Source organism: Telopea speciosissima, chromosome 5 (assembly GCF_018873765.1).
Source record: "Telopea speciosissima isolate NSW1024214 ecotype Mountain lineage chromosome 5, Tspe_v1, whole genome shotgun sequence".
Lineage (NCBI taxonomy): Eukaryota > Viridiplantae > Streptophyta > Magnoliopsida > Proteales > Proteaceae > Telopea > Telopea speciosissima.
The window spans coordinates 6,216,534-6,244,461 of NC_057920.1; the positions used below are offsets into that span (position 1 = coordinate 6,216,534).

General features: G+C 38.3%; 1 protein-coding gene across 2 annotated transcripts; it reads right to left on the minus strand.

Moving 5' to 3' along the window:
• Positions 1-3,958: 3,958 nt before the first annotated feature.
• LOC122662331 (protein DECREASED SIZE EXCLUSION LIMIT 1) lies at positions 3,959-23,431 on the minus strand. 2 transcript variants are annotated; one of them, XM_043857929.1, is made up of 14 exons: positions 23,086-23,428; positions 22,668-22,795; positions 22,472-22,534; positions 22,302-22,373; positions 22,077-22,133; positions 19,260-19,474; positions 17,912-17,970; positions 17,734-17,827; positions 16,721-16,787; positions 13,796-13,878; positions 12,055-12,146; positions 7,410-7,516; positions 5,253-5,316; positions 3,959-4,324 (listed from the first exon to the last, which is right to left on the minus strand). In XM_043857929.1, the coding sequence occupies exons 1-14, from the start codon at positions 23,113-23,115 to the stop codon at positions 4,226-4,228; spliced, it is 1,230 nt and encodes a 409-aa protein (XP_043713864.1). In that variant the 5' UTR covers positions 23,116-23,428; the 3' UTR covers positions 3,959-4,225. The 2 variants fall into 2 exon arrangements, with proteins under 2 accessions (XP_043713864.1, XP_043713865.1); XM_043857930.1 differs by lacking the exon at positions 22,077-22,133 and having other exon boundaries at positions 23,086-23,431.
• Positions 23,432-27,928: the final 4,497 nt, after the last annotated feature.

Below are 27,928 nucleotides of genomic sequence, written 5' to 3' on the forward strand. Positions count from 1 at the left end.
GATGTCGGAGGGGAGGAAGGGTCTCTGACACGCACATGCCACGTTGGCTGCCTTTAGACCCTCCACCTGTCACCGCCAAACAAATCCCCTCCATACTCATAGGCTTTTTCACCCTAGTCGGCTGTCGAATTTACTGAAAACTTCCCAATCTTAACGCTTATGACAAATGGACGGAAACGTAACAACTAACGCAGCTGTTATGCGTAAAACAAACCTCTCCCAACTCCCAAGTCCACTGTTCCTGTAAAATGACCATAATAACCTCATCAATCAGAACTGTTGTGGTGCAAGGTTCAGGGTGTTTTACGTCCTTTAAATTGGTATCATAATGATTTCTCGACAGTATTGTGGAGAAAGAACAGGAGAGCAAGTGTGGGGACGGAAACACGTGTAAGCCAACGGTTGGTGGAGGAAACGTAGAACTTTACGTAGAAGATAAACAAAGGGGAATAATAATACTTGATAATAAGGGTGGTGGACCGGTGGTGGCTAAAGTTAAATATCCTTAAACCCACCGTTTCATTGTGGAAAAGAGACAAAAGGTGGGCCCTCACTTTCATCAGAAGTGTGTTTCTTTTGTTCTCAAATCTGATTGGACACCAAACTCCTTCCCTCAAGCCTCGAACCTTTCTGTAGTTTTTTTTTGGGTAATTGGGAGCTTTACATATATATTTGATAGAAAAAGGGGGGGATCGAATCGGAGAGGGGATAAGATATCAGCCAAGAGACTCGAACTCGAGACCTCTTGGTGAGCATGGGCATGAAGCGCACCATGGCTCACCAACTAAGCTAAGTAGTTATTGATTTCTGTAGTTTTTGTTATGGGGGTCTTAAACTCTTAATGCTTTGGTTTCGATTTGGCAAAATGGTTTCATACCATACCATACATTGTCACTGTCCTTAAGATTGTATTCACCCCTAATGGTGTAAGACGGTTCTTGTGAATCAATTCCCAAGATGAAACAATCATGAGCGCTTATAGTTAGTGTTGTACTTATTTACTAGGCCGTGTTAGAACACTCTCAAGTTGTCCTCGATCAATCATCCAAAATAATGGAAAAAAATAGACAAAAAATGAAATAGAGAGGGGTAATAGAGCACTTAGCATCTATATTTAAAGTGCTATGGCCATCCTCAATTTATAGAGGAGCGATGCCCCTTGGAAACACATGTCTAAGGAGGCCAAAGAATGTCTCTCTAGGACCCCGATTGTTTGCTGGATAAAAAAAGATGGGAAACTTGTGAGGGTGGATTCCACATGTTGTGGATTGGGTTGACAAGGAAAGAAAAAGAAAGGAAATAATGAGATATACATTTTGTAGTGGGGTAAGATTTAATGGGAGAGAAGAAATGGATATGAGCTTATGAGGTGGGGTTCCATGGAAAAGAAAGGAAATAGGAAAAGGAGAGAGATAAATCCAAAAGTAATTTTTTCATGAATAGTGTCAAAGTCTTACCAATTTTGGTAGGACTTAGAAAGTGATTCGGGTGGGAAAAAGAGGGGTGCCACCTCACCAGACAAGAATAAATGCATTTAATAAACTTGTTTGAAAGTTTTCCACCTCATGTATCCAAACACACACATCTTTGGTATTTTGTGGAAAAATAGTATATTTTTCCCACTTATTTTTGCCTATCCCAATTTATTTGGCAAACAAACGGGCTCTAAGAGAATAGACAGAGAAAATTAGTAGTGATAGGCGTCCAAAGTATTTTGAACGACACACAATGAGAGACTGCCAACATTGGCGACACGTCGAATGACGCCAACAAAACCCCGTTCAACGCCGGAAAGAATGGAGTTCATGTTGGAAAGGTTCATGACAAGCCCCGACTTTGAGTACATTATGGCCAATGCTCAACAATTCAAATCAATGTCAGGAAAACCTCATCCTACAGCAAACAGTACATATTCGATGTCCGTAAAAAGAAAATCAATGCAATTCTGATTCAGAGCAAAAAGAAAATTCAATCACACTAAGGCCTTGCCTTGCCACAAACTAATTTGATACGTGTGCGCACATGTATGAAAATAAACCGTCAACAAAACCCCTGAGATAAGAGAGAATAGGGAGCTTCTCTTCCATAGAATACTATCCTTATACTTCCCATAATATTATATGAATGACACTCTATTCTCTTCCATAAACAATGTGAGACTAAACAATGGTTCAAACCTTATAGGAAACAAAATCAAGGAAATACAAAAGAGTTATTTTGAAACTTCTTCTCATTTGTAAATCACCCTTCCACATGGAAGACCTGGTCAAAACTCAAATTCTAATTCGATCATTCCTAGTACTTCCAATCATACATAATGCATTCCAAGAAATCACACCAAATGTAACCTTAAATTTTAAAAGTTCAATATATGATTCCAAATCCCCAATGAGGTATCCAACGGGGATGGGCTGCTGGGTGCGTCAGGATGCGCACGACCTGCTACACACTGTGGGGAGTGCATAGTGTATTAAATAAAAGATTAAATTGAAAAGAAAAGAAAAGTAGGATAAAAAGGTTAGCGTAAGCAGCAAAAGGGAAATCCTTGAGGGGTCCAAAGAGGATCTTGGTCCTTGACATAGACTGGTCTCCAGACTCCCTCAAACCCGCCTCTCTCTCTCTCTCTCTCTCTCTCTCTCTCTCTACCCAATCTTAAAGTCTCAAAGAAGAATGCTTTGACCCTTTAAATTTTCATGTTAGTTAAGGTTGTTTTATTTTATTGTTAATGGTGGTTGGTGAAGCCAAATTATAAAGAATGAATCGATTGGTTTAACCGCAATCTTCCATTTCTCTCTCTCACAAAACTTTCAATGTCTACTTCCAAACCTTTTTTAGTAACAAAGCCCAAAGGTGTGAACTACAATTCTCTTTCTAAAGCCCATGAAGTATCATTGCTCCCACCCCTTCTAGCCTCTAGGAATTGATTGGAGAAAACTCCATTTCCTTTCCCTACAAAAATCCCTCCACGGGTTGTGTGTGTAGGGTCCATCATCCATGGGCCCCTTGTTTCTCTACCTCGTGCCAGCTCAGCCGTAGAAAATACAAGAAATAAGATTCAAAAGAAAGATGAAAAAGAGGAGAGAGAGATTTATTTGAACACCTCAATATGGATGGTTTGTGAATGAAGGACCATGATGGGAGAGAAAAAGAAGGAAAAGCAATGTGAGAGCTACAGGATGGGATGAAATTTTATGGGCCAGTGATACACTGCAGTCTCCAGCGAGAAACTTTCGGACAAATGGCAGGATGTGTAGAGGAGAGATTGAGAAAGAATGGAATGGAACAGATGCACTAATGGGTACAGGGTGAGCTGAGGTGTTCATTGAGAGCTATTCTTGGGTTTCAGTGGAGGGGTCCAATTCATTTCATGTAGATGATGATGATGATGATGATGATGATGGGCCTGGGAATTGGAATTGACAAGCTCACTATGTTTTTTGTTGATTAGAGGCAATTTAGTGAGCAATTTTAGATATGTACATGTATATATCAATTATCAAGGCAGGCCCTATCTAAAAAATCCAATTTATATGAACCTTCCCCAGCTTATTGGATGAGAGCACTAAAGTAGCACAGCACAGATGCAATCATATTGGCAACAGTAATTCCATCACAACCACAAAATCATGTTCATGTACACTAATTTCTTCTCAACATAAATGAAATGTTTTGTTTACTTGGATCCTTGGGGGTGGTGATTGAAGTATTGAATTCCTTTATAGCTATTATACAGTGATAATGGAATGATGGCCAAAAATGTTTTTTGTCAGTTTTAGTTAAAACCCCATTTTTATGCTGAATATACATAGGTCGGTGGTCCAAGCAGTCAGCTTGTCGTTCAGCCACCCATGCTGATGGCTCAACCAAGTTGTAGAGAGGCTAGGCTGGCTAATCAGTCAGCACCACATGCTTTCTTTTACTTTCTCAAAAGTTGAACAGTAGAAGGAAGATGAGAAAAATTACCAAAGAGAAATTGAACTGAGTCTGTCAAGGAGGCCCTTTAATTCAGTGTTTCACCATCGCAAATCCCAACAACACGAGATACGGCCAAGTGTTGGGACCCAACTTCCCTAACGCGTAATCTTTGTCTCTAGTTCTCTGTTCTCAAACATACCACATGAGGATGAGCATTCAAGTGCAGGATCCATGTTTCATCACTTAAAGCTGAAACCTTGACAAAAGCGATGCAGGTCAGAATAATATCATTGCAAGACACGAAACCCATCTAAGTTCGAGGAGGGTAGAGTTCCCACAGTGCCACTGTGGTGTCTTCTGAAGAGGAGGCCATAAGCTTGCAATCAGTGGAGAATGATACAGCATTACACTGTCAAAAATGATATCTGTCAATAAATACTCTTGAGTTGACCCTGAATAGAAATGGAATAAAGCTAGCTAAACCAGAAAGCCAAAATGTTGTGAATTCCAGAAAAGGAATAAATAAGTTGGGAAAATACTACTGAAAACAATGGGTAGACATTGGAAGCACGATGCTGGTGGGCTAGACTTTGCTAGCCAACAATTGTTCAGGCCACAAAATTAAACTAGGGCTAGACTTTGCTAGTGCACAAAATGTATGCAAGGCCTGGCTCTCTGTTTGAATTTATTGTGAAATACTACTTCCCCCCCCCCCCCCCTGAAGATGTGCAGAGAAAATTTGAAGCATTAATTTTTAATAGCTTTCAAGTTTAGAGATCATATACCTGTAAAGGGTGTTGAAAAGGATGTTGACAGTTATGAATAAAAATATAAAAAGGTAAAAATAGATGGACATAATGTTTCTCTCTTATTCTCTATCGGATGTTGGGCATTCAAGCTAACGTAGACTTGAGTCCGGTCGAGCACATTGAGATGAATATGGTGAGAACATAAAGTGTAGAATCAGAAAAGAATGCATTTTCTAGAACAAAGGAGCAGCATCGTCCATATATGAGAAGAAATGGCCCTGGAGTGGGGATGGCAGAACAGGACCAAACAACTTGTGACGAGGGTTTTATCAACATCAGTTGAGGTAATAGAAGAGACAAACATGTCTGGGTATGAAAGTGTTTGTGTGTGTGAGCATTGGGGGAGAGGATGTAGGGTTGTCTATATCTCCCTTTTTTTTTTTTGGGGGGGGGGGGGCAGGGCGGTTTGAGTTGGGAGGCGGATCCCACTAAAGCCTTCGTTCTTAGATAATTAGAAAAAATAATATAAAATAAAAATATGAAATTTGAAAATTGGTCTTGAAACATTAGAATTAAGTACTTGCATACCGTGGCACTGTGATACTTTAAGATGGCTAAAGGACTTCCTTTACGATAATTGTATATTCTTAGCCTGACAACAAAACAAAACATTAAAATAAAAAAAAGGAAAAAGAACAAAAATAATTTTACAATCTGATCATACACCATTATAATCAAGTTATTCATTTTCCAGCACAGGAAATGGTAGAAACAATTTCCTTTCTAAAATTCCTCCAACCTCCCAGGACCTCTGTTGTTTATTAGCATAGGCTCACTAATCAACCTTAAAATATCTACAAGAAACACCCATAAGAAATTTCATGAACAATCTTACCATCAGTATTTGACTGTCCCTGAAAATTTTCTGCTCTTTCATTTTCATGTCATGTAAAGAAACTCAAACTAGAATATGGAGCAGTAGAAGATAATCAGGAAATGATTTCACAGTGATCAATCCAACCAATCTCCTGTCATGCATTTTTTGAAATTTTTTTTTGCTTTAACCTTTTACCTGGTTATGTTCATTGCTAAACTCTTTTGAGTTATAAAACGTCAGTTATCTTTGGATGATGACAACTGGTAAACTATTACATTAGTAAAATCATCACCCAATTCACTTTTATCACTTATGTCTCCTTCTTTGACAATATAAGATCAAATATTTTTTCTTTTTAATTTTGGGGGTGAGATACTAGGCACATAAGTTCAGAGATTTGTTTGTATTCCTGTTCTTTTCATAGATCCTTAATAGTTAATCTTCAACAGTTTCTACCAACCCAACCCACCCTAAAACAGGGAAAAAGATTCATATATGCCTTTTCTCTATGGTCCTAGAGGATGAAATAAAGCATTGATTTTACTCACAAAATTTCATTCTAAGTGGGTTTATTTGTATTCCTTTTTTAAAAAAAAAATATGAATAGCATATAGAGGTAGGCATCCCATTATGGATGATCTTACTGTTTTGGCATATAGTATTGCACCAAACAAGTTCACTTCAGAATTGTCTAGTTTGGCATTAATTGAATTGTGAAGGAGTTTTCGTTTTTTTTTTTTTCCATTTTTATTAGAGAATTGTAAAGGAGTTAACAGTTAAACAAAGCAACCATCACCATGAGTCCACAACATATTAGGTTGTGTATTCCTATTCTACAAGTTTGGCCTACCTACAAAAGAACGTCAGCTTTGATTGTTTTCCAAAGAAGTGGTTTAAGAGTTGGTCCCACCAAAAGAGATCTCTAATTTCAGTGCATGTTGAATGACTTGAAACTAGTTTAAATGTTTTGTTTGATTTCAAATTTCAGAAAAGAGGAAATTTTGAAAACTCAAGCCAAGAAAGGGTATTGGCTTATTGTACAATACGCATTTATCTAACCAATATTTTATCTGTTTGAATATTATCATTATCACATTGAGAGACCAACATTCGGTTTCACTGCAAATTCTTTCAGAAGCAGTTTAACATGCTCAGTTTAAAACAATATACAAATTACAAAGAAAAACTTCGAGGAGTGCACAAAGGCATAAATCTGGTTATTTATTTAGGAAGCAAACACATCCAAGCATTTTTAAGTCTGCAAAAGAAAACACCCCCGGTTCCTAAACTCTTTTAATAAAACCACAGAAGATTTTCCAATAAGGGAAAACAAAGCAGTTATCTAAAGAATGGCATCCCCAATATATTCAATTTCTAGTCTTCCAAAACCATGAGTGGTCATTGGAGTGTTAACATTTGTATTTGTCATCCAGATTTTGAATGACTCATGAACCCTGTCATTCATTCAGTTTCAACTAAGACAGACAATTTTCCAGACCAACCAAAGAGAGAATAACAAGAGCCATTGGCCCAAATCTTCTCAGGGATATCTTTTTGATCTTCCTCGGGGAATTGTGAAGCACTAAAAAAATACAAGAAAGTAAAGCTGCAATTTCTATGCTCTTCATGTGGACAATCAACCGAGCAACAGGAAGTAGCAAAAGTTGAAATATATTGTCTCATTGGATATTCATAATGCATCTTATGTATTCAGATCCACAAAAAAAACTACACCAGCAAGATTACTATCCTTTTTTTTGTGGCAACTGAGCAATGATGATGAAACAGTCTGTGAAACAAAAATCAACATAGAGAAGGACATGCAGCACCAAGACAATAGAACAAAGTGAATTGATGAAAGCATGAACCTGTGATCCCAGCCAGCAGTTGCAGCAATTTTGTTATCTGTTCGAATGGAAGTGGCTGCTATGCCAGGATGTTGCAAACTGATTTCTTTCTTGACCAGACAACAACCCTATGCCAAACAAAGAATTAAATTAAGTTGAGACCACAGGAAATAAAATCCGAAATTCCAAGAAGGAAAGTGAATGCATGAGCCTACTCCCTCCCCTCTACCCCTACCCTTTTAATTTCTAACTCAACAATTTCGGTTTTTGACCCAATTGGACTGCTTCGGAGTGGAACTAATTTGGGAATTCTCATCTTGAAAAAAAAAAAACTCTGTACACATTAAGTTGTTCTATATTATCACTATAGCTGATGAAGGATAGTCAAGGTTACTAGATGAACTAGATAGCACAACAGATTTTATGTAGGATCTTGAAAGTTAAGGTTCATAAAAAAAAAGGGCAGACACAGTGCACGAGGCTCCCACCACTGCGGGGTCTGGGGAGGGTCCTTATGTACACAGCCTAAACCCCGTTTTTGCGGAGAGGCTGTTTCCTGACTTGAACCCCCGACCACTAGGTCGCAATGGAGCAACCTTACTGTTGCACTGAGGTCCACCCTCGAGCAAGTTAGTAAGCCATTGAATAGCCATAAAACATATTTCTTCGACTGGCCAGATCAGGTTGAATTTTGAAGGCTAGAGTGCTCGGTGCAATGGTAAGGTTGTTCCATTGTGACCTAGTGGTCGTGGGTTCAAGTTGGGAAACCTCCCTGCGAAGTGGAGGTAAGGCTGAGTACATTATGACCCTTCCCAAACCCCGCAGTGGCGGGAGCCTCGTGCACTGGGTATGCCCTTTTTTAGGGTAATTCAGCAATCAGATCTTGCTCCCCACAACAATATTGATACAATGATGGAAGATTTTAATGCAAGAAGCTAGGGAGAAGTAAGGGTTTAGCCACTGGTGTGAAATTCCAGCAGTGCGGGGCTAGGTTTCAATGTTGGCATTTAGTGAAGGTCAGCTATGATTGGTGGTTAGGCTTTAGGGTCTAGAAAAATCTATGTTAGGCATCACAGTGGAACTTTAGTTGAACAGCAGAGCATAGTAACACAGTTACTAATGCAACAAGAAGGGAAGATCTGAACATGGTTAACAATGGTGCAAATTGAAAGCAATCATACTTTCAAGTTGAAAAGAATCTAAAAGATTTGCTGGGAAGGTCAACCACACAAATCTTATTGTTATGGTTCCACAAATCCATTTTTTCCAAGATCCATTTCTGTATTTTCTGAATTCCTGATAAATCATGAATCATCAGATCCTCTCTCACTGCCATGAGAAGGATTTAAACCTCGCTATTGCAGACCAGATTGGACACCACCGATCCCAATCTGGCCTGATATAGGCTGATCTTGGAGGGAATAACAGTATTTATCAGCCAGTACTGACTGGATTGGTGTCCGCGGATACCGATCCAGAGCAGTTGATTTGCCTGATCTAATCCCAATTCCCAAGACTTAAAATCTTGGAGCTGACCGTTATACTCTCTTGCTTTCTCCTTTTCCTTTAGAGCCTTCAACGCCCAATACTGTTTCTTCTGCATAATTTGTTCATTCAGAGCTTTCATGGACCATTAGGCCTGTTATTTGGACCATGTCTGGATAGTCTGGACCATCAACTACCAACCCTGAATGGTATGTTCTAACCCAAGATCAGAAGTCATAAAAAAACCACTAACTCGTCATCAGACTACCTGTACAAATGGTTAGATCATTTAGACCCTTCACGTTGGACGATCAGAAGGCAAGGCATTGGCCATTTGTTGTTGTTACAGGTAGAGATTCTGTAGGAAATGTATGCATTTGAAATCAAACTCAAGACCACATGCCATAGTTGTCAAGGCACCGCCTAGGCATCCAAGCGGATTTCTAGGTGCCCAGCTGCTGCCTTATTGTAGGGCGCTTTGCATTGGTTTAATTGGTATCGAATCAGGTTCTGACACTTATTTATGCCAAGTATCGTTTAAGTAAATGTTTTTAGATTTGTTAAGATATCATTCATAAATAAGCAAATACCCCCTATTTGATCCAATAAAAATAGTTAAAAAATCAAATTCTAAAAGGATAAAAAGTCAACCCCCCCCCCCCCCCCCAAAGTTCAAGAACAAAAATTGGATTTTTGGCTAGGTGAAATTTTCAACTTTCTAATGCTGGGGTTTTTCTCAAATCTAAAAATTCCATATATCTTAATATGGTAAAACATTGTTGAAAACCAAGTGCTGTAAAATATTCATTTGTTTTGATATCTAAAAAAATATTTTCATTCAGATTGATTTTGACAGCATTCGAGCACACCAAATAAGGTTTGATCGGAATATAACTCCTTCAATATAAACCAGATTTAAGCAATCTTAGATTTGTTGGAAAGCTGGTTTTGTGCTCTACCTAATACAAAACGTCTCATGTAAAAATAAAATCATTTGATCAATCAAATTTCTTAGAGAACAAGAACATTTCTCTAAATCGAGAGTAGGTTAATTACTTATTGATAACATCATATTTTCTAAGAACAGTATCAACCAAATGTGTGACTAGGTATACCTGAAAATGAACATATAAACCAAATATGTGTTTTGATTGTTTCACACATATAACTGATATATTAAAAAATTAATACTGGGATGCGATTTAGGGTGCCTAGGATCGCCTAGCGCCTTGACAGCTTTGCCACATGCTCTGCAAACAACAAAATCACTACACCAAGTCTGTGGGATATGTATACAATCGAAACCAAACTCAAGACCACATGATCAAAATCACCACACCAAGGCCTGTAGTCTCATATGCCATTTTCTTTGGTAAAGTGTGAAAATTCACAAATAAACAAATTAAAAATATCCCATTTCCCAGTCAATTCCCAAAGACTAGATGAAACTTGCAACTTTTTTACCTTTTATGAATTATTTGCAAGCAAAATGATGGACCACTACAACGGTGCTAAAAAATGTTGACTAATAATTCAGCAAGGTCAATACTGGATATAACGATGAGAAGCTTTCAGTAACAGGAACGATGGCCTGGGCAGCAAGGATATGGCAGTGATGAGGTAGTAGGGTTGTGATTGTACTTGAAACCTCTTCCAACTAGGCTGCCCTGACTTGGGAGGAGGATGCGCTGCTAATCTCAGCAAGCACAAACTGTTCCTTCTCTATTACCCTAGGCCAAACCTTTTACAGATGTCTCATGCTCAGTGGTAAAAGGGGAAGATGGATAGTTTGCGATGGAGAGAGAGAGAGAGAGTTTCCTTTTTCTTTTTAAGGGGAGAGTGTGTTCACTTTGGGACTTGGGGTATGTGGATCTAAAGAGAGTAAACTAATCGTAGAAAGATAAATAGAGGTTCCTAAATTAAAATACCATTACATACAATGATACAATTGCTTGATTAATAATCTAAAAGATAACAATCATATTGGTCTAGCCTAATTTTTTTTGTTGAAACTTGTCAGTAATGAGACAAATGCATAGATTAGCAAAATTATATAGACTGATATGTAATTTATGTACTATTTGTACGTTATTATGATCCGATAATTGATTAATTATGCGGAAACAGGAATGCATAATATAGGGCCATTAGCCAGTGCTGGTCCCGCCTATGCAGGGTTCCTTGGAGAGGTATTTTTGGACTCGGTCCTAAATATCTATGTCCAAATTTCTAGTAAAAATTCTCAAAGAATAAATGTATAACATGGGAACATTTCCATTTCCAATTCCAATTTTTTGACATCTGCATTTTTTTTTAACTGTTTTATCCTATTTTGCTCTTCTGAAACTGAACAATACAGGAATGTATACCCTACTGTATTTTTGCCATCTTTAAATTTACTATGGTCGTAACTCGTAAGTGCGATGTATATAAATTGATTATAAGTTCTCTAGTCCTACTTCCCTTGACAATCAGACTATCTAGACTATAGGACTGGAAGGTCAAACTGTCAGACCACCAATCCCCAGGCCAGAACAGTAGTAACATTAATTTTGTTTTAAACAAGGCAATCATTGGTCTTTTTTCTTTCATCTTGTCAGCCACTAGCACTATCACTATGTTTCCATGAATGCATTCATTTCTATTTTGTCCAATCTAGTTTTGCCGCTCATCCACATCTGAGATACACTCATTTTATGGCTGTGATGTTCCTTAACTGCCAACAGTTAGTTATATAAAGCATGGGTGGGTTACAGCAATCTTATGAAAATTTCTATTACTATCATTAGTAGGTGTCAAACACACAGCAATGGAAAACACTTTTCCACATCATCCACCCTATTCAAATCTTGAGGGCAAAAAACTTTTCAATGAGTCTAAATGATTCAACCAAGTTAATGAACATGTTATATTGATTTACTACTCTATCCCTATTTCAACTAAAGTTGCACGCTATATATTCCTAGATTGTTCTATTTACCATTACACAGTCTTACTCATGTGACTGAAAATTACATCACATGAAACCATCTTTCCCAGTCGTAGTATGCTGAGACTAGGAGAATTTTTTTGAAGGAAAAATATGAGTTATTAAACAGCAATAATTTTGGCACTAGGCAAGACATGATGTACTAAGTTAAAGTAATTATGATGAGCTTAACAAGTAAGGAGTAAGAGATACCGTTTGATGATCTAGTGTAAAAAGCACAATTTTGTCATCCGCAGCTCCAGATATCCCACCAGTGCATGGCTCATCAACACTCAGGGTTAGAACTGCACAGAGAAAACACAACTAACATTCCTTGGATGTTGAAGAAAGAATAATTAAAATTCACATTGGCAGGCAAGAGTGATGCAGTAATGATTTATTGGACTGGCCCGAACCTGATTGGAAGCCCAAACTGAGAACCAGGCTCAAATCTGGTTCTGGTAGAAGTTAGATACATAGGAAACTCCTTATTGTCTTCAGGTTTTTTGTTTAAGGTAGTTTCCCAAGTATTTTTAGTTTCTATTTTCTGTTTGGAGTTTTCACTTTATATATGTGTAACCAACCAACGATGGAATTAGAATGGAATGAATTGAGTTTTGTTTTGGTTGAAGCCTGTGTGGCCTGAGGCAGCCGGTTGACTGAGGTGATCCTCTTCTTCCTCCCCCCCCCCCCCACACTTCTCTTCTAGTACGATTCCACTCCCATCTTTGCTCTTATTTTCTTCCTTGTTCCTTCTTCTTCCCTCCCTCTTCTGTTTGAAGGTCGTGCTTGGCGCGTTGGTCAAGTGCTCACTTGCTGAACGCTTGGTCACGGGTTCAAGTCCTGGAAACAGCCTCTCTGGAAACAGGGGTAAGGCTGCGTACATTTGACCCTCCCTAGACCCTGCTAAACGCGGGGGCCTTGTGCACTGGGTACGGCCTTTACTACAGGCAGCCATCCCTGTGGTTGCATCGAACCCCTTTGATGCTTTTTCCTTTCCCTCTCAGTTTGTGGGAGTAAATACCTTACCCTAGGGTGATTTAAACCCTAGAGTTTCATCCCCAACCAATCCTCTTGTTGAAAAGTATTTCTCTGAAACCAGGGCTGGGCCTGCAACTACTGCCTAATAGGATTTGCAGAGCTTGATTTGATGTTCTAGACATCCATGTTGGCTGTTCACAGTGTGTAATCAATAGGTCTTCAATATTCTGACCTTCTCCTAGAGTTTCATCCGGATTGGATCAGTATCAAATCAGTTATATGATTCGAGATTAAATTGGTTTGGCGTTAGAACAGACCATCACAAGATGGAAGATGACCTGTGACTTATCTCTTATGTCATTATTTCTAGAATTACTCCTCATTTCATCTTAAACTCCATTTCTAGCCTTTATTTGTATTAATGCCTAGTCTACCCCTTATTATTAAATATGATTTCCTTTGTGTCCCAGCCCCTAGTTATCTACTTTCTACCAAGCAGACGTTAATGTTCTGTTTATTTTCAATTCGGCCACTCCCTTTTTAAACTTTGAAATAGTTACAGAATTATTGCCTTTCATCTTTTGGCTATTATTCCCTTGGGTGGGCCTATAAGCGAGATCTGAACCAAGGTTTCCGAACCCTGGATTGCATCAAAGAGCTAAAATGGATTCAAAGATCAGCTCTTCGTCTAGAATGCTGATCCAAATCAGGACAGCTGGACAACCCAAGTGATATAAATAACCATCCAATCCACCAGCAGGATTGGTATGGTCCACAGTGAAATCTGATGCAATCAGTAGATTGGTGATCCAGATACGGTCCAAGTTGTGATCAACTACGAACAAACTGAACCCTTATCTTGATATTTGAAACATTGAGGAGTAACCTACTAGTAGGTTTTATATTTTTTCCCAAAATAAGTAAACCGCACCATAAGTATGTGGGAACATATGCCAGAAGCTGTGTCACTAACCAGGCTCTGAATGAAATTTCACAGAAGTTACCGGAACCCCAGGATTCCTCAGATCCCACCAAAGCATGCTCCCATCTTCATAACTGCCACATGTTGGGGATAAAAAATTAGACGAATGACCATAACTCTTATCACAGTAATAAAAAGATAGTATGACATTGCAAAAGAGGAAGATATGTAATTTAAAAATTCCATTTTCAGACATTGGGTTGCTTCAAAAACCATAATCTTATTCATGAGTCTGGGTCTCTGAGATACATGGCATTTACGCACAACCAAATATATTGTGTACATTCTGGTCTGAACTTGTACTCATACATCATTTATATGTCGTCACATTTAAATGTGCTAATCCAGAGTACATTTTTTATACTGTAAATACCTACATTTACCATATCATTTTACAAACACATCCAGGAGGGATGTGTTTGTGTTTTGTGTCTTCCTAATCACAGAATTAGACATCTATCAGTGAATGCTTTCAGTTCCCTGGTTACATAAAAGTTAATATATCAATCAACAAAATTTGTAGTATTTTAAAAATTTCCCCCTTCTTTCATTCTAAACCCCTAAAACAAGGACTGCTACATAAAGATACAAAATAAAACATCTTATATGATATTAGATTCCTCAAAGAAAGTCAAAACCCAAAGATCTTCAATAGTAATAAAGTATTGAAGAGGTTAGGTTTTCATACAAGAAAATAAAAATGTAATATCCCCACTGACTTTAGCACATAAAATACTTAAATGCCCTTCAAATTTCAAATTAAAGAAAATCAGGGTGTGAATTTTCAAGGATGGCGGTCCAGAAAAGGAATTTTTGGACAGACACCTAGTTTTGACATGTGGCTCAGATGGAGCTGAAAAGTTTTGGACAGGTAGACCCCAAGGTCCCCTCTCACATGTCAAATTTAAGCCAAATGGAGTTGACCAAGTGGAAAAATAAAAATTCTGAAATTTCAGGACTGTGGGAGGGTGCATGCCTGTTGACGTATTCATGATTCTACCCTTCCCTAATAGGCTAATAGTTTGAGCTTTTAGGTGAAACGGTAGTGAACATGTTATCAGAGCAGGGAGGTCAAGTGTTCAACTCCTGAGAAGTGCATCAGAAGAGTTTTCCTGACATGTCTTCTCCCATGGTGCCACGCAAAGGAAACGCTACGTGAGTTCCACGTGCAAGGACCATGGGATCTTTTGGCCTTGCATGTTCAAGGGAGTCTTGATGTATAATACATTGCTGGGCTCCGCACAACCACACTTTTCAAAAAGGGTGCAATAATCTGTTTACAAACTGATCACATGTTCAGTTAGGTGGACCACTAATTGGATCAACGAAGGATGCTACCTTTCCTAACAGTTCAAGCTTTTAGGTGAAACGGTAGTGAACAATGCCAATAAATGGACGGCTGAAAAATACACAGGAAGATGCCAATAAATGGGAGGGTATATGACTGGATTTGAGTCTGAAATTCAACACATGGCCAATCCAAACCATTCCATTAGATATCCAACAGTTGGAATTTCCAAGCATGTCTGAAGGTTTCTTTTTTGGAGCACCATCTGCCAAACCTTTTGCCAAAAATAAAAAATGAAAATATGTGCACCAAAGAAACATATATATAGTGGGACCTTTCAATAATGACTAAAAGATAGTAGGAATATCTAGGAATGAAATGCATGGTTCAAAAGTGGTAACAAATGTATAGGTTTCAGAGTTATACTTGAATTCTATGACAGAAAGTGCAAACACAAATTTAAGTACTCAATGGTGACATTACTTGGTTAAAGACTTGAGTATACATCTTCCAGTAGTTTCAATGCATAAAAGAGATCCTGAAATCTATTAGTTGGTTTCAAAATATAGTAGCAATATATATAAATGGCATACATAGTTCATATTGGAAAAAATTCAAGGTTTCAGAGTTAAAATAGAATCCTATGATGGAATGTGCAGACAAAAACCTTTTGAGGCAATTTTGTTTTTACATGGTCCATTGTAGATAGCCTTCTCTCTAAGGACTCCTAATTCAGTCGTGTGGCAGGATGATGTGGCATTTCCCACTGTTGGATAGACAAGGGACAGTCTGGATAGGCCACTTGTCAAATTTCAGACTTAAATTCAACTATATACACCCAATGTTTTATCATGCATCCCCATGTATGCCCATGCATGCCTACAGTACTCAGACGGCTACTATGAACTCTCCCATAGTTCTGGGTTTTTAAGCTCCATTTTTCCACTTGGCAAAATCTGTTGGGCTGAAACTTGACATGTGAGCAGGGGACTTGGGAGTTCTACCAGTCACAAAGTTTGCATTCCATCTGATCATGCCACATGGCAAGACCGGTGGCAGTGAAGAAAAGGCTCTCTCCATGGCCGTGAAGGAACCTTTCACCCCTTAACTTAATTGTGACATAATTGGTTTTGCAGTATACATCTTTTAGTTGGTTCAATGCCTTAAAAAGAAAACTGAAATCGGTCATTTTCTCTCTCTTAAGGTTTCAAGTAAGAACCTAAAGATTAGTTTTCAGCTTCAAAGTCAACTGACTTCAAAGGATTCGATGGGGTCAAGCACTTGATGTAGAGACTTCATGTACTATTGTCTATTGGAGTCATTACCATGACTTCATTCATCATGTATGGGTTAAATCTGAGAGTCAGCAACCAACAGTCACCAGAGAATTGAATTTCCAAGCTCCATGCTAAATTTGGTTTCTAAATGGATATGGTCCTAAAAAATTATCTAAATTGTAAATACATAGAAGAAAATACAAAATTATACCAGTAGATAAATGCCTTTGTAGGGTTTTTAACAATAAAAACATAAGAACAAAATAAAACTAAACAAAAAAGGAATACCAGTTGCTTATAACTGAAAGGAACACAGGCAGATATACTAATCATGGTAAAGATATAACCCACCCGGCCAAAACATTTAGGAATCCCTGCAGCTTTGGTGGTAAAAATGCTTGAACAGCCATGCACATTCCTGCAATGGAAGCATAAGCTAAACTCATACTCATTCATGCAGAGGTATCTGATTTGGAAAGGCACCAATGCTCCACATCTCGATTTTACTTAGTAATAATGTAATATACAATTATACATTGCATTTTCTTATGGGAGAGACTCTCAACTCAACTCACCTCAGCCTTATTCCTACTAAATGGGGTCAGGCTACATGGATCCCCTTTGTAAAAAATGATCAACCACTTTAACCACCCCACATGATTCATCATTCATGTGCATCCATTATTACCTATCTTCTTGCATTCAAATAGAAGACTTAACTTTAGGAGAGAAAATTAAGACACAAATTCTCCTGTAAACATGTAATGAGTTCCATATCTTCTTCAAAAGGAGAAGAATCCAACCAGATCAATTTTAAGGGAATGATCATCAAGTTCAGGACCCTAACCACTTCTTATCAGGAACACAATTAAGAGGTAACAAAATGTTGCAACGTAGAGTTCAGGAGAGTATTTAGTATTTCATCTAAAGAACTGGGCCTCCCAAAAGATGATTTCTTTGCCAACACCAATCATTCATCAAAATGCATTTCATAAGCAGGTCTATACTCTTCAGCAAATGTTTTCACGCATAAGAATCACCTTTTTGTTTTTCACTTGAAAGAAGGGTACTAATCTCCAACTAGGTTAAACAAAGTTGAAGTTTCAGATCCATATTATTGTTCCACTGCATTAAGGGCTACAATATTACTGCAGAGAGAGCAAAAATAGTACAGAAAAATGTTCTTTATGACAGTGATGTACTGATGTCCACTACCAAGAATAGAGACAAATGTTGTCTCATGAGTTTTAAATTGGGTGAAGATAATTGCTAAAACTTAGTAATGATTGAGAATTAGATAACAAATCCCAAGGTAACAAAACTGTATTACAAGTCAAAAGTTGATACAAGCATCAGAAACAGACCTCTTGCCTTTGTTGAATGACTTGGGGAGCTTCCATTACAGATCTGAGGCAAGCGTGTTAACCTTTCTGCGGTATTGAGATCCCAAATCTCAACCTTTGCAAATAGATCACTTAGTAAGGTAAGGCAATAAATAGGAGGTAAAGAAACCAATAAAAACATGATGAGAAAATTAATCACCTCAGAAGACTGTTCCCCTGCTATAGCCACATATTTCGGTCCTTCAGGAGAAACAGAATCTGTCAATTAATTAAGAATGTGAATCACTGATTATACGGCCTCTGACAAATCATTTTAAAAGAGATAACCAACAAATGAACCACATATAAATTAACTAGATCAACTGATATTAGCAAACTGAGAAAATAAAAAAGATAAAGCAGTGAACACTACAACTAGAAAAGAAAAGTTTAAATACATGAAAATGATAGTTTAAACACTTTAAATTTATAGGTGCAAAAAAAAAGTGAACAACTTGCTAGGAAGCACATATTTTAAATCTTAAGCAGCTTGATTCAAGTCAATTATAATTCTAAACTTTAGCTCATACCTTCTAAAATAATTGGACCGAGTGGCACTTGACTACATGAGCCTACTTTTCTGGAAGGTAATTGTAAGTAAAATGGGACCCATTTAATCTGATCCAGCATGGCCCATTAGTAAGGCAGGGAGCACTGTAGACTGGGGCAGGAATTGAAGGAGAAAAACCAAATCAAATGATAAGAAATAAAATAGAGAATGAGAGATATAAGTGGAAAGAACTATAAGATCCTAAAGTCATACATTAGTGCAACCCAACCTGACACAGGTTCATTTTTCTAAACTCAAACGGAATCAGGTCATTCCAAACAGAACCACAGGGAGCATAAAAGGCATCCTATTGGAATTTTATTGTCCTCGTAGTCCAGATCCAGCCCTATAGTACCTGATACCTAAATACAACTCCATAGAAATTCAGAAAATATGATTAAAGCCTAATCCTGTTAAACCATGGAATGCTTAATTGTCAAACCCTGAATTTTCCAACCCTAGATGAACTAATTTGACGCCTACACTAAGCTGCTAAGCACATGCATAATTAACTTCTAACAGTCCCCCGGAGTGACATCTAAGTAATGTTGTCTGTTTTAACTCTGTATGTTGATTGCTGACATCATCCTATTTTCGTTAACACCAAATCTCAAGATCATCAGTCTCCTAGTATGAAATGTTAACCTAATTTAGTCAAACTTGACCTGATCAGGCGATCATGCATCTAATATATGGTTCTAACCATGCGACATTCATATTAAAAGGCATTGTTATGATAGGTTTTCAATCCTGAATGTCTATGGACAAGACCCAAAAAATAATTAGAAAAAGTACATAGTTATGGGCACCAATGAGAGAACATTGCATGGCCAAAAGGTTCTTCTTAATCCAAAATATCTCTAATAGAATAAATGCATTCAATCACAATAATTTCAATCACGAACAATGTTCACTCCCAAATAGATAAACCTCGCATAAGGGTGGAACTCCATCATACCTCCATGGATCTTTCCTCCATCAACTCCATCTAGCATTGCTGCATTAATGGTTTCCCTAGCCTCAATATCACATAAATTCTTAGGTTCTCCTGTTGTAAAGCCTGATTTCTCAACAGAAGCATCTTCAGTTTGCACCAAACAAGTAAAAGGCTTCTTCACTAAGGATAGTTTGCAGAAATGATAAGAGCTTGTTTTGATGATAAGCGATGGTGTCCTGCAAATGGTAAAAGCTCAAGAGTTTAGAAACCACAAAGGAAAGCACCAATTGATTTGGACCAGCATAAAAAATGATCCCTTATGAAGATAATAGAGGTCTCTCTCTCACACACCACCGGGGGGGGGGGGGGGAGGGGACTGCAACTGGAGCAGTGGGTGTCATGTACAAGACATCTGCAATAAAAGATATCACACAGAACACCCAATCTAATGGTTATACTTAGTTTTATTGAAACACATAAGCTTTTGGACCACCCTAACTACTTATCTACTCCCCAAAGCACCAGTTGTAAGTGTTTTCATCATTTTCAAAAGAATCCAACTTTCTGAGTGTATAGCAATAATTCGTCACCTTTCTAGAAGCATTTTAAAGGAGAGTCAACAATTAGTTGTCCTAAGTCCGGACTCACTCTGACTCAGGCCCCAATTCTATTATAGATGAAGTAAAAAATGGAGAATTATTTCAGCACCTCATATATTTACATACATACATACATTTATATTCAACAAATATTAGGTAATTTCTACACCCAACAGAAATTCCATACAGTCCCAGAGGCAAGAAAGAAGCAAAACCAGGTAAGCAGTTATCTGGATTGCAGATAACTAAGGGAAACAAGAAAGGAGCTACAGATCGTAATACACGTCTTTCCAGTTCTTCTAGTTAGGATTTAGGGATGAAACTCTGCTAGGGGCTGGACAGAATAAGAGGGCAAAAGATGGTCAAATTGGGAAGTAACAGAAACTGGACAGATAGAGGCAAAATGGCAACAAGCTAGTAATTGAGAAAACCCAGGGAAACTGAGAAGAGCTTAGGAGATTGAAGGAGAAATCGTCGAGCTTAAAAGAAAGCAATCTAATAGGGCTGATACTCAAGTCAAGTTGTCTATGGCTACCAGAAGATCAAACAAACCAGAAAGACAGATTTCTTTGCACCTAACAATGAATGCCATTGGACCAGTATTATGGTTCTTGTAAGAACTTTCCAGACACCAGTTGCAGGCAATAACAAATCACAGAATAGAACTTGAAACCAGAAATAAAGGGAACAGGCGTACCCAGTGCACGAGGCTCCCGCCACTGCGGGGTCTGGGGAGGATCATAATGTACACATTGCTGCTCTTCTCTTCATGGCTAATGCTGTGAAGAAATCCCTTGTTTCTGATCAAAGAAACCTTGTGTTTGATCAAGGCTGGCCTACTGATTTTGAGTTATAGCAATTCTTCTAAATCTGGAATTTATTCTCTGTATTTCAATCCTGTTCTTGCTACTGCTTTGATCTTTCAAATACAGTTCTATATTACAAATGCAACCCATCCATTAACAATTCGAATTTCAGTCGCAAAAAGGATTGAAAAAGTTTGAAGATACTTTTGATAAGATGGTCCCCAACATAAAGATCAGTTTCGATTGGTTGACTGGAATCTGGAGCTAAAGTAAGTTTGGGTCTCCAGAAAAATGAAGTTGATGGATGCATTCAGGCGAGAAGACAGGAAACCAAAGAGGAGACCAATTTAGTCCAAGTGGGAAAGGTGGAATCAAGAAAGGGACATGGCAGTAGTTGAAAGTAACTATGTAGATGTAGTGTATCTTTGGCAAGCCATCTCTATGGTTTTGATGAATTCCATCAACACATGCCTTCAAGTTGGGTATAGTGAAAACATAAAAAATTGTAAAATTAAAAGATGACCAACGCTATGAATTCTCTCCGGTATCTCATGCCATACATAATTGCAGCTTAAAAAATGTGCTCTCATAAGGGACAGTTTCAAATGCCTCAACTAAGGAATCCAAATGATTGAGCAGTAAATGTCATCATTGGATTCTGTGCTAAACTCAACTCGTTTCTTTCTATCAGTCGGTGAGATGGATGGGCTCTCAGATTTAGAACCCGAAGGAGACAGTCTCCTAAGATTCTTCTTCAATACCCTCGTTGAACGATGTGATGGACACTTCGTGATCTCCTATTCCTACTAAGGTGCCCTTCTTCCTACCTAAGAAAACACTAGACAAGATTTCAATCATAAGCACCAGATCTCAAGAAGAAAGAATATATATATATATATATATATATATGATCTGTATTCAACTGGATGTACGATACTGTTGACCACCTCGTTCATTGTGCCTTACTGCTTTTGCAAGAATAATGTGGTCATAAGAATGAAGAAGTTTCTGGAATCAGTGAATCACGCATCCCAGCTTGATGGAAGTTACTTGCCTTGGAATTCATTGGCACTCAGTGCAAGGGAAAGCCCCTCATTCTAGTACATGTTCTCCCTTTCACCATTTATAGATGCCCTTTCAAAATAACAAAATAGAGAATTTTTCATAACAGGCAACACAATTTTGCTGAAGTTCTGAAATTAATCAGATCTTTGCATCTACTTTGACCTTCCACTCATTGACTTCATATGCCCTAAATCCCCAAATTCTATTTTGTCCGACATCCCTCCTCTTTCCATGGTTCTTTAACCAGTATATATAGCACAATTCCCTGTGCTCACTGCTCAACCTTTTCTTAAGAAAACTTATAACTTAGTAAAACCAATAGGAAAAAAAATTGGGGGGGTGGGATGTAGGAGGAAACAGGAAAGTACCTGGAAAGGCCTCCGTCTTCAATATCCCAACATTTAACAGTCCCATCCCTACCCTGGCTACACGCATTTGGGGACACAAACTTTAAATCATAAATATGGCAAGAACCTACTCAAAAATATAAAATAAAAGAAAAAGGGATATGATAAATCGATTCTATTGGATACATCAGAAGTACTAGGCACAAATTCTTAAGCTAAATACGCATGAGACTGATAATAAATGACCTAACAACTTTATTGTCTCCAATCAAAGGACTTGTAGCAACACCGATGATTCCATGTGCAGCACTGTGTACCCTGTAATCCATTTCATACAAAAGTTGGTCACATTATATGCATAACATTGGAAATTAAGGAGCTTAATGAAGAAAACATTTCCTACTAATGAAGGGTACCATGAAGAAGAGACTGTCCTGTGTTGAACTGTATCCCAAATCCGCAACTCACCGTCGGTAGCACTGTGACACCATCCACCAATAGACATCAATGTATTGTTACTATGAAAATTTCTTCTTCATACATCTCCAGCTGAAAACTCCTAGAGATAAGAATTTCTAACTAGCTTTTGTCCAGAGGCGATTAGAAAACTACCCAGTAAATAACATAGGCTTAGAAGAATGGAAGCAAACATCCATAACAGAAGCTCGATGACCTCTCAGCACTGCAATTGGGTCAGGAGGGGGGCGTTTTGTGTCCATTCTGCAATCTCGATTCCAGTGCTGCCATTAGGAAAATCGTCAATAAACAGTGTTTTTTTTAAGAAAAGCACGTTGTGCTCATCACTGAACCATGTAGATAAAAGTAAAGATTAAAGAATGGGCATTTCACTTCTGTCTTTGCTAATTTCCAGCCACTCGCACAGAATCTTACACTGGAACCAGCAAATATCGAGAGTAAACAACCGTTAAAATTTTTCTTCATTGCAATTGCACTTCAATGAATGGAATTGATGGAAACGGTAAGACCAAAGATTCATACTAGAGAAAGACTAAGCTTGATGTACAGATACGAAAACTGTATGTGAAGAAGAATCAGTCATCAGGACTGCAGTGTAAAAGGCCTTGTGAACCAGGAGGCAGCCTGGCACGGACTGAGATGGAAGCTTGTCAAACGTGTCCGTAGCACCACCTTCGCCGCCACACAATTCTTTGTAGTGTCTTTGTAGAACAGACTAAAGCCCACGGCCAAAGCTATGGACCTCGATTAAGAATCACTAGAAAGGTGTAAGAACCCCAAATCAGAAATGGGACCGGCATCCATTCTGATCTGAATCAGATTGGATCGGTTCAGAATTAGCCAGAATCAACTAAATTCACCAATACCGTAAATTTGGAATCGGGAAGAAGAAACAAGGATTTCCCAAAATCTGTGGGTTTTTTTTTTTAGTTTTTATCCAATAACCTTGGGGATTTCGTTACAAGAGATAAGTTTGATTGATTTTCTGTTGTTTTACTAAAGAAACAAAGGCAAAACTTCTCCCCAAAAAAGAAGGGCAACAAATGAAGATCAGCCATGAAAAATGGGTGATTCAGGGCCTGCATGATAACACTTCTTTTCTCTGTTTCTTTGTTTTTTTCTTTTTGTTCCTGGGACCAAAAAAAGAATAGAAATTCGTTTGTTACCGCTGGTTCATTATTTTGTTCCCGGGAATGCATCAGTCACTAAATAGTTGCTCATAAACAGAAAAAAAAATTAAATTAAATTAATTTGAAACTTCTCTATTCCAGAAACAAAAAGGAGAAATAAGGGGGGGGGGGAGGAGGGAAGTTGCTCTTTAATAAGCACATGGTTACTTCGATGGGCAAAGCAGTAATTTACTGCTCAAAATAAAACACCATCTCCAATGCAACTTCAACCACCAAATCCACCTCCGCCACCGCCACCGCCGCCACCACCACCACCACCAAGGGTATTCAATGGCATTTTTGAAAATTTATAGAAGTTCCAGAAACAAATTACTGCACATAACATACGTGTTTTTGTTTCTTTTCTGCCCCAGAAATAGAAATTACTATTACCAAACGCTTTTTTGGTCCAGAAATTAGGCCCAAAAACAGAAATACAAAAAATTATTTCTGGAATAGAAACATGGCCCAGAAACAGAAGTGTTATCATGCAAGGCCTCAAAAGGGGGTTGCAGGAATAGGCTGGAATCAAATTGGGTTTGGCTAAATCCAATTCATCCAATTCCTTTAACCATGATCACTAGATCAGTTTTTTTTTTTTTTTCTCTGAACAAAAAAGACATTATATTCAACAGTACAGCCCTTAAACCCTAAACCCTCCCTGTCCCCAATATGCCCCTAAGTTCTTAGCTATGAACCTTGGGGTCTTATTCCAGGCTCCAGCAGGACCCATATGTGATATGCCTTAAATCGCAGCAGCACTGAAACGCAGCCGATAATCCCATTTATCCAATTGCGGTATCTGTTTGATCAGAAGCTGTATAAGTGAGCAGGTACTATCAAATATAACATGGTTTTGATTGGGATTACATGCAGTGTTTCAAAGGACCATAGACCTTTTAAAGGAGATGTCCAACTTAAAAATTAGAGTACTGTCAGAGTGGACAGAGGGCCTGTATGAGAACGTTTCTGTTATGCAAGAATGTTTCCGAGCCAGAATTTTTCAGAAAATAAACAGAAACGTGTTTGGAAGGCACAATAACAAAAGTACTTTTGGCACTTCTACAAACTACTATTAAACCTAATCTAAATCTGAAATCAATGCGCAAAAAGAACTCAGAACAAATAATAGATACTATTTGTTTTCCCTCAACCAATAAGATAAGTCACCACCTAATGTAGTCCTAGATAGGTAGGAGACCTACTAGGAGCCAAACAACAGGATCAATCGCAAAAGGGGTAGCTGGTTCGAATGGACAGCACTAGGATTTAGGTTAATTCTAGGGTTTAGGATGGGAATTTGGGAATGGGTCTTTTATGACTTTAATATGCAGGTCTAGGGGGTTATTATGGGATAAAAATAATTGGATTTGGGAAGATTTTAAAATTCTGCAATTCCGGACAGAATTGAGTTGCAGGTTTTAGGTTTAATGGAGTGGAGGAATGGAGGGGTTGTAGAGGAGACTAAGGGCTAGGTTTAAGGTTGAATGTAGGGAGAGGTGTAGGGGATATAGGCTGGAAGTAGGGTTCGAAATTGACAGCTAAATCTGGAGTTATGAGAGAGTCCTAGTTGAGGTAGGAGTTGCAGGTTTAATGGAGATTAGGGCTTGATGGATGGAGGGGAATGTAGATTAGGTCTAAGGGAAGATAAAGGCTGGTAGAAGAAGGTTTAAAAACAAATAGCAGGTTCAAACTTACTAGATTGCAGAGAACAATGGCAGCAACTTGATAACTTGAAGAAACCTCCCGATCTTCACAATGCAAGGAGTCGCAGGAATCCACCTACCCTTCACCACCTTGAGATCCACAAGGATATACACTCACAAAGAGCAACAGTAATGGCAGCAAGCATAAAGCTAATTTTTATTAATCAAATTCGTATGTAATGCTGGCCTCCCTTACAAACTTATATAGAAGACTCAAAAATAGACTTAGACACTAAAAAGGAATGGCCTAACCCTATCCCTAACCTATTAGGTAACTTAAACTGACTAGGAAACTAGAATACTAAAGGAAATAGACTCAAAACATGGCTGGACTTATAGAGTCCTAATCCAGCCCAACTTACATCACATGACCACTTAAGTTGTCACATGACCACTTAACCAAGTCACATGATCACTTAAATTGAACCAATTGGATGCAACCAATTTGAACCGGTTCAATTAAAAAACATAAAAATAAACTAAGTATTGGGCTAATCCCGTATGCAACCTATATACCCATATTTTAGGCTCATAAAAGTGGCATATTACATTAGAAACCCATGGGATCAAAGGCCCAACATGTATGTAACCCAACCCTAGACTTATTCCCAATGAAACAAACCCTATTTGGTGATGAATCTGCTTCACCACCTCTCTAACTACTTTTTTCTAAATAGCCAACAAAACAACTGTATGGGGGAGATGGAAGGAATGGAACAGATTTCTAGAAATAAAACTAATATACATATTAAAAGGAACACATCCATAGAAGCCTTGAAACAATGATATAATAGGAAAAAAGTTCAGAAATAATTGATTATAGGATTGACAGACTAGCAGAATTGTAGACAGTAACAGAAATCATAATGAGAGGGGGAAAAAATTAACAAATAGAACTAATTAAAATGAGCCTTCCTCGATTACAGAGAACTATAGAAATATAAGAAGGGCTCGGCAAATGCTACCGGATTCCTTCAAAGCATGAGTTGAATTGAGCAGTGATCTCATGTATATGCAAATTCATGGATTCAACTGACTCATCTTAAAGTTCTATTTCTCTTTCTCCATCATTTACAGATGATGTAAAATGGCACAATCTTCCATTACATTGTGCCCCAAACACCATAAGGGGATAGAAGCCATGTAGAGAAAGGTGTACAAGTATAACTAGATCACTCTGAATAGTTTATGGTAGTAGCTCAAATCTTCTTTGAAAGCTCACAATTAATGCAGCGGTGCACAACATGTTCTTCCTCCAGCTTACACATAATACATCTAGTTCTGATTTCCTCTTCCTGATGGGATTCCCATTTTCCCCCCCTCCTACTCTGTTTCTAGTTCTGTTGGTCAACAGGTCAGAACTTCAAACTCTGTTTTTAGTTTTCGCATGCTCTAGTTTTCTGCTACAGTTACTCATGAATTTCAAGTTTGTTGTAAGATCTGCTCAGAATACTTGTTCTGATCATCCTTTTAAACTTCAGCTCCTTTTCACACCACTACTATACCCTATTGTTTCTGCTAGCTGGAACTGACCAGAATAGCAATCTGATTCCGTCGGATCCTAAAAGGTTACAGACAAATCAGTTCTGTTTGAAATGAAAGCTACAAAAATGCCTGAAGGTTATTCAACCATAATTTAAGGTCATTCTGTTTGTTCTCAGAGATATTCAAGAAACAATTCTGAAACTCGGTTAGAGAGAGTGATTTAGCAAAGCATACCGAATCCAATACGGAACAGACGCTTGAAGTCGAAAACGCCTGAGAAATCCTAACTAAAACCTGTAAATGGGCAAGAATCGAACTGGGTTATTGAGAGATTAAAAAAAAACACAATTTTTATAAACCCTAACTCAGAGAGAGAGAGAGAGAGAGAGAGGGAAAGAGGTAAGGAGAGGATGAGAATTAAACAACCGTAGAAGAAGAAGAGGAACTCTCAGGAAACTGCTCTTTACAAGGAGAGCGGATGAGGGGTTGGGCTTAACGGCTCTCGTTTTCCATCTTTCAAACTGTTCCCGGGAAGGAGAAGCAGCTTCAAGTTTTAATTTTGTTGCAGCAGCCGCAGCGCAGGCTGCGCCAGACACATGGGGGCGGGTGGTCATTTCGTCCCCTGCGCCCCACCCGCCCCCGAGAACATTCTCCCTTTAATTCCGGAACAACAACATAAACACTTCACAAAAATGTTACCAAACAGAGCCTAACATTCAACAACAACATAAACACATCTCAAAAACGTTAACAAACAGAGCCTAATATTCAAACCAGTAGCCTTCTTTAGTTGAACGGTTCTCCCTCCGGTCTTTGAGGATTACTGGTCAGACTCAAACACGATTCCAGAAGTGCACCGAGAGCAAATTTCCTGAATGAAAGTCTGGAATTGCTAAGAGCTCACGTCTGGTGTGAACTATAAAGTAAGTTCTGCTTGAGTTATCAGCTGCTGCTTGCATGGTGGTGGAGCCTCCACCTCATAATTTAAAACTAGGGTTTTATGCTTCTCTCCTTTTTATTTGTTTCCCATCGGAAG

Bases quoted from the DNA above. Each gene is read 5' to 3' on its own strand.
- LOC122662331 (XM_043857929.1), bottom strand. From the start codon at position 23,115: ATGACTGATTCTTCTTCACATACAGTTTTC. The intron at 16,788-17,733 runs GTCTGTTTCTGA...CTTCCATTGCAG, and splicing joins TCATTCAACAAAGGCAAGAG to GAATGTGCATGGCTGTTCAA. The intron at 7,517-12,054 runs GTATCTCTTACT...TGTTTGGCATAG, and splicing joins TTACACTAGATCATCAAACG to GGTTGTTGTCTGGTCAAGAA.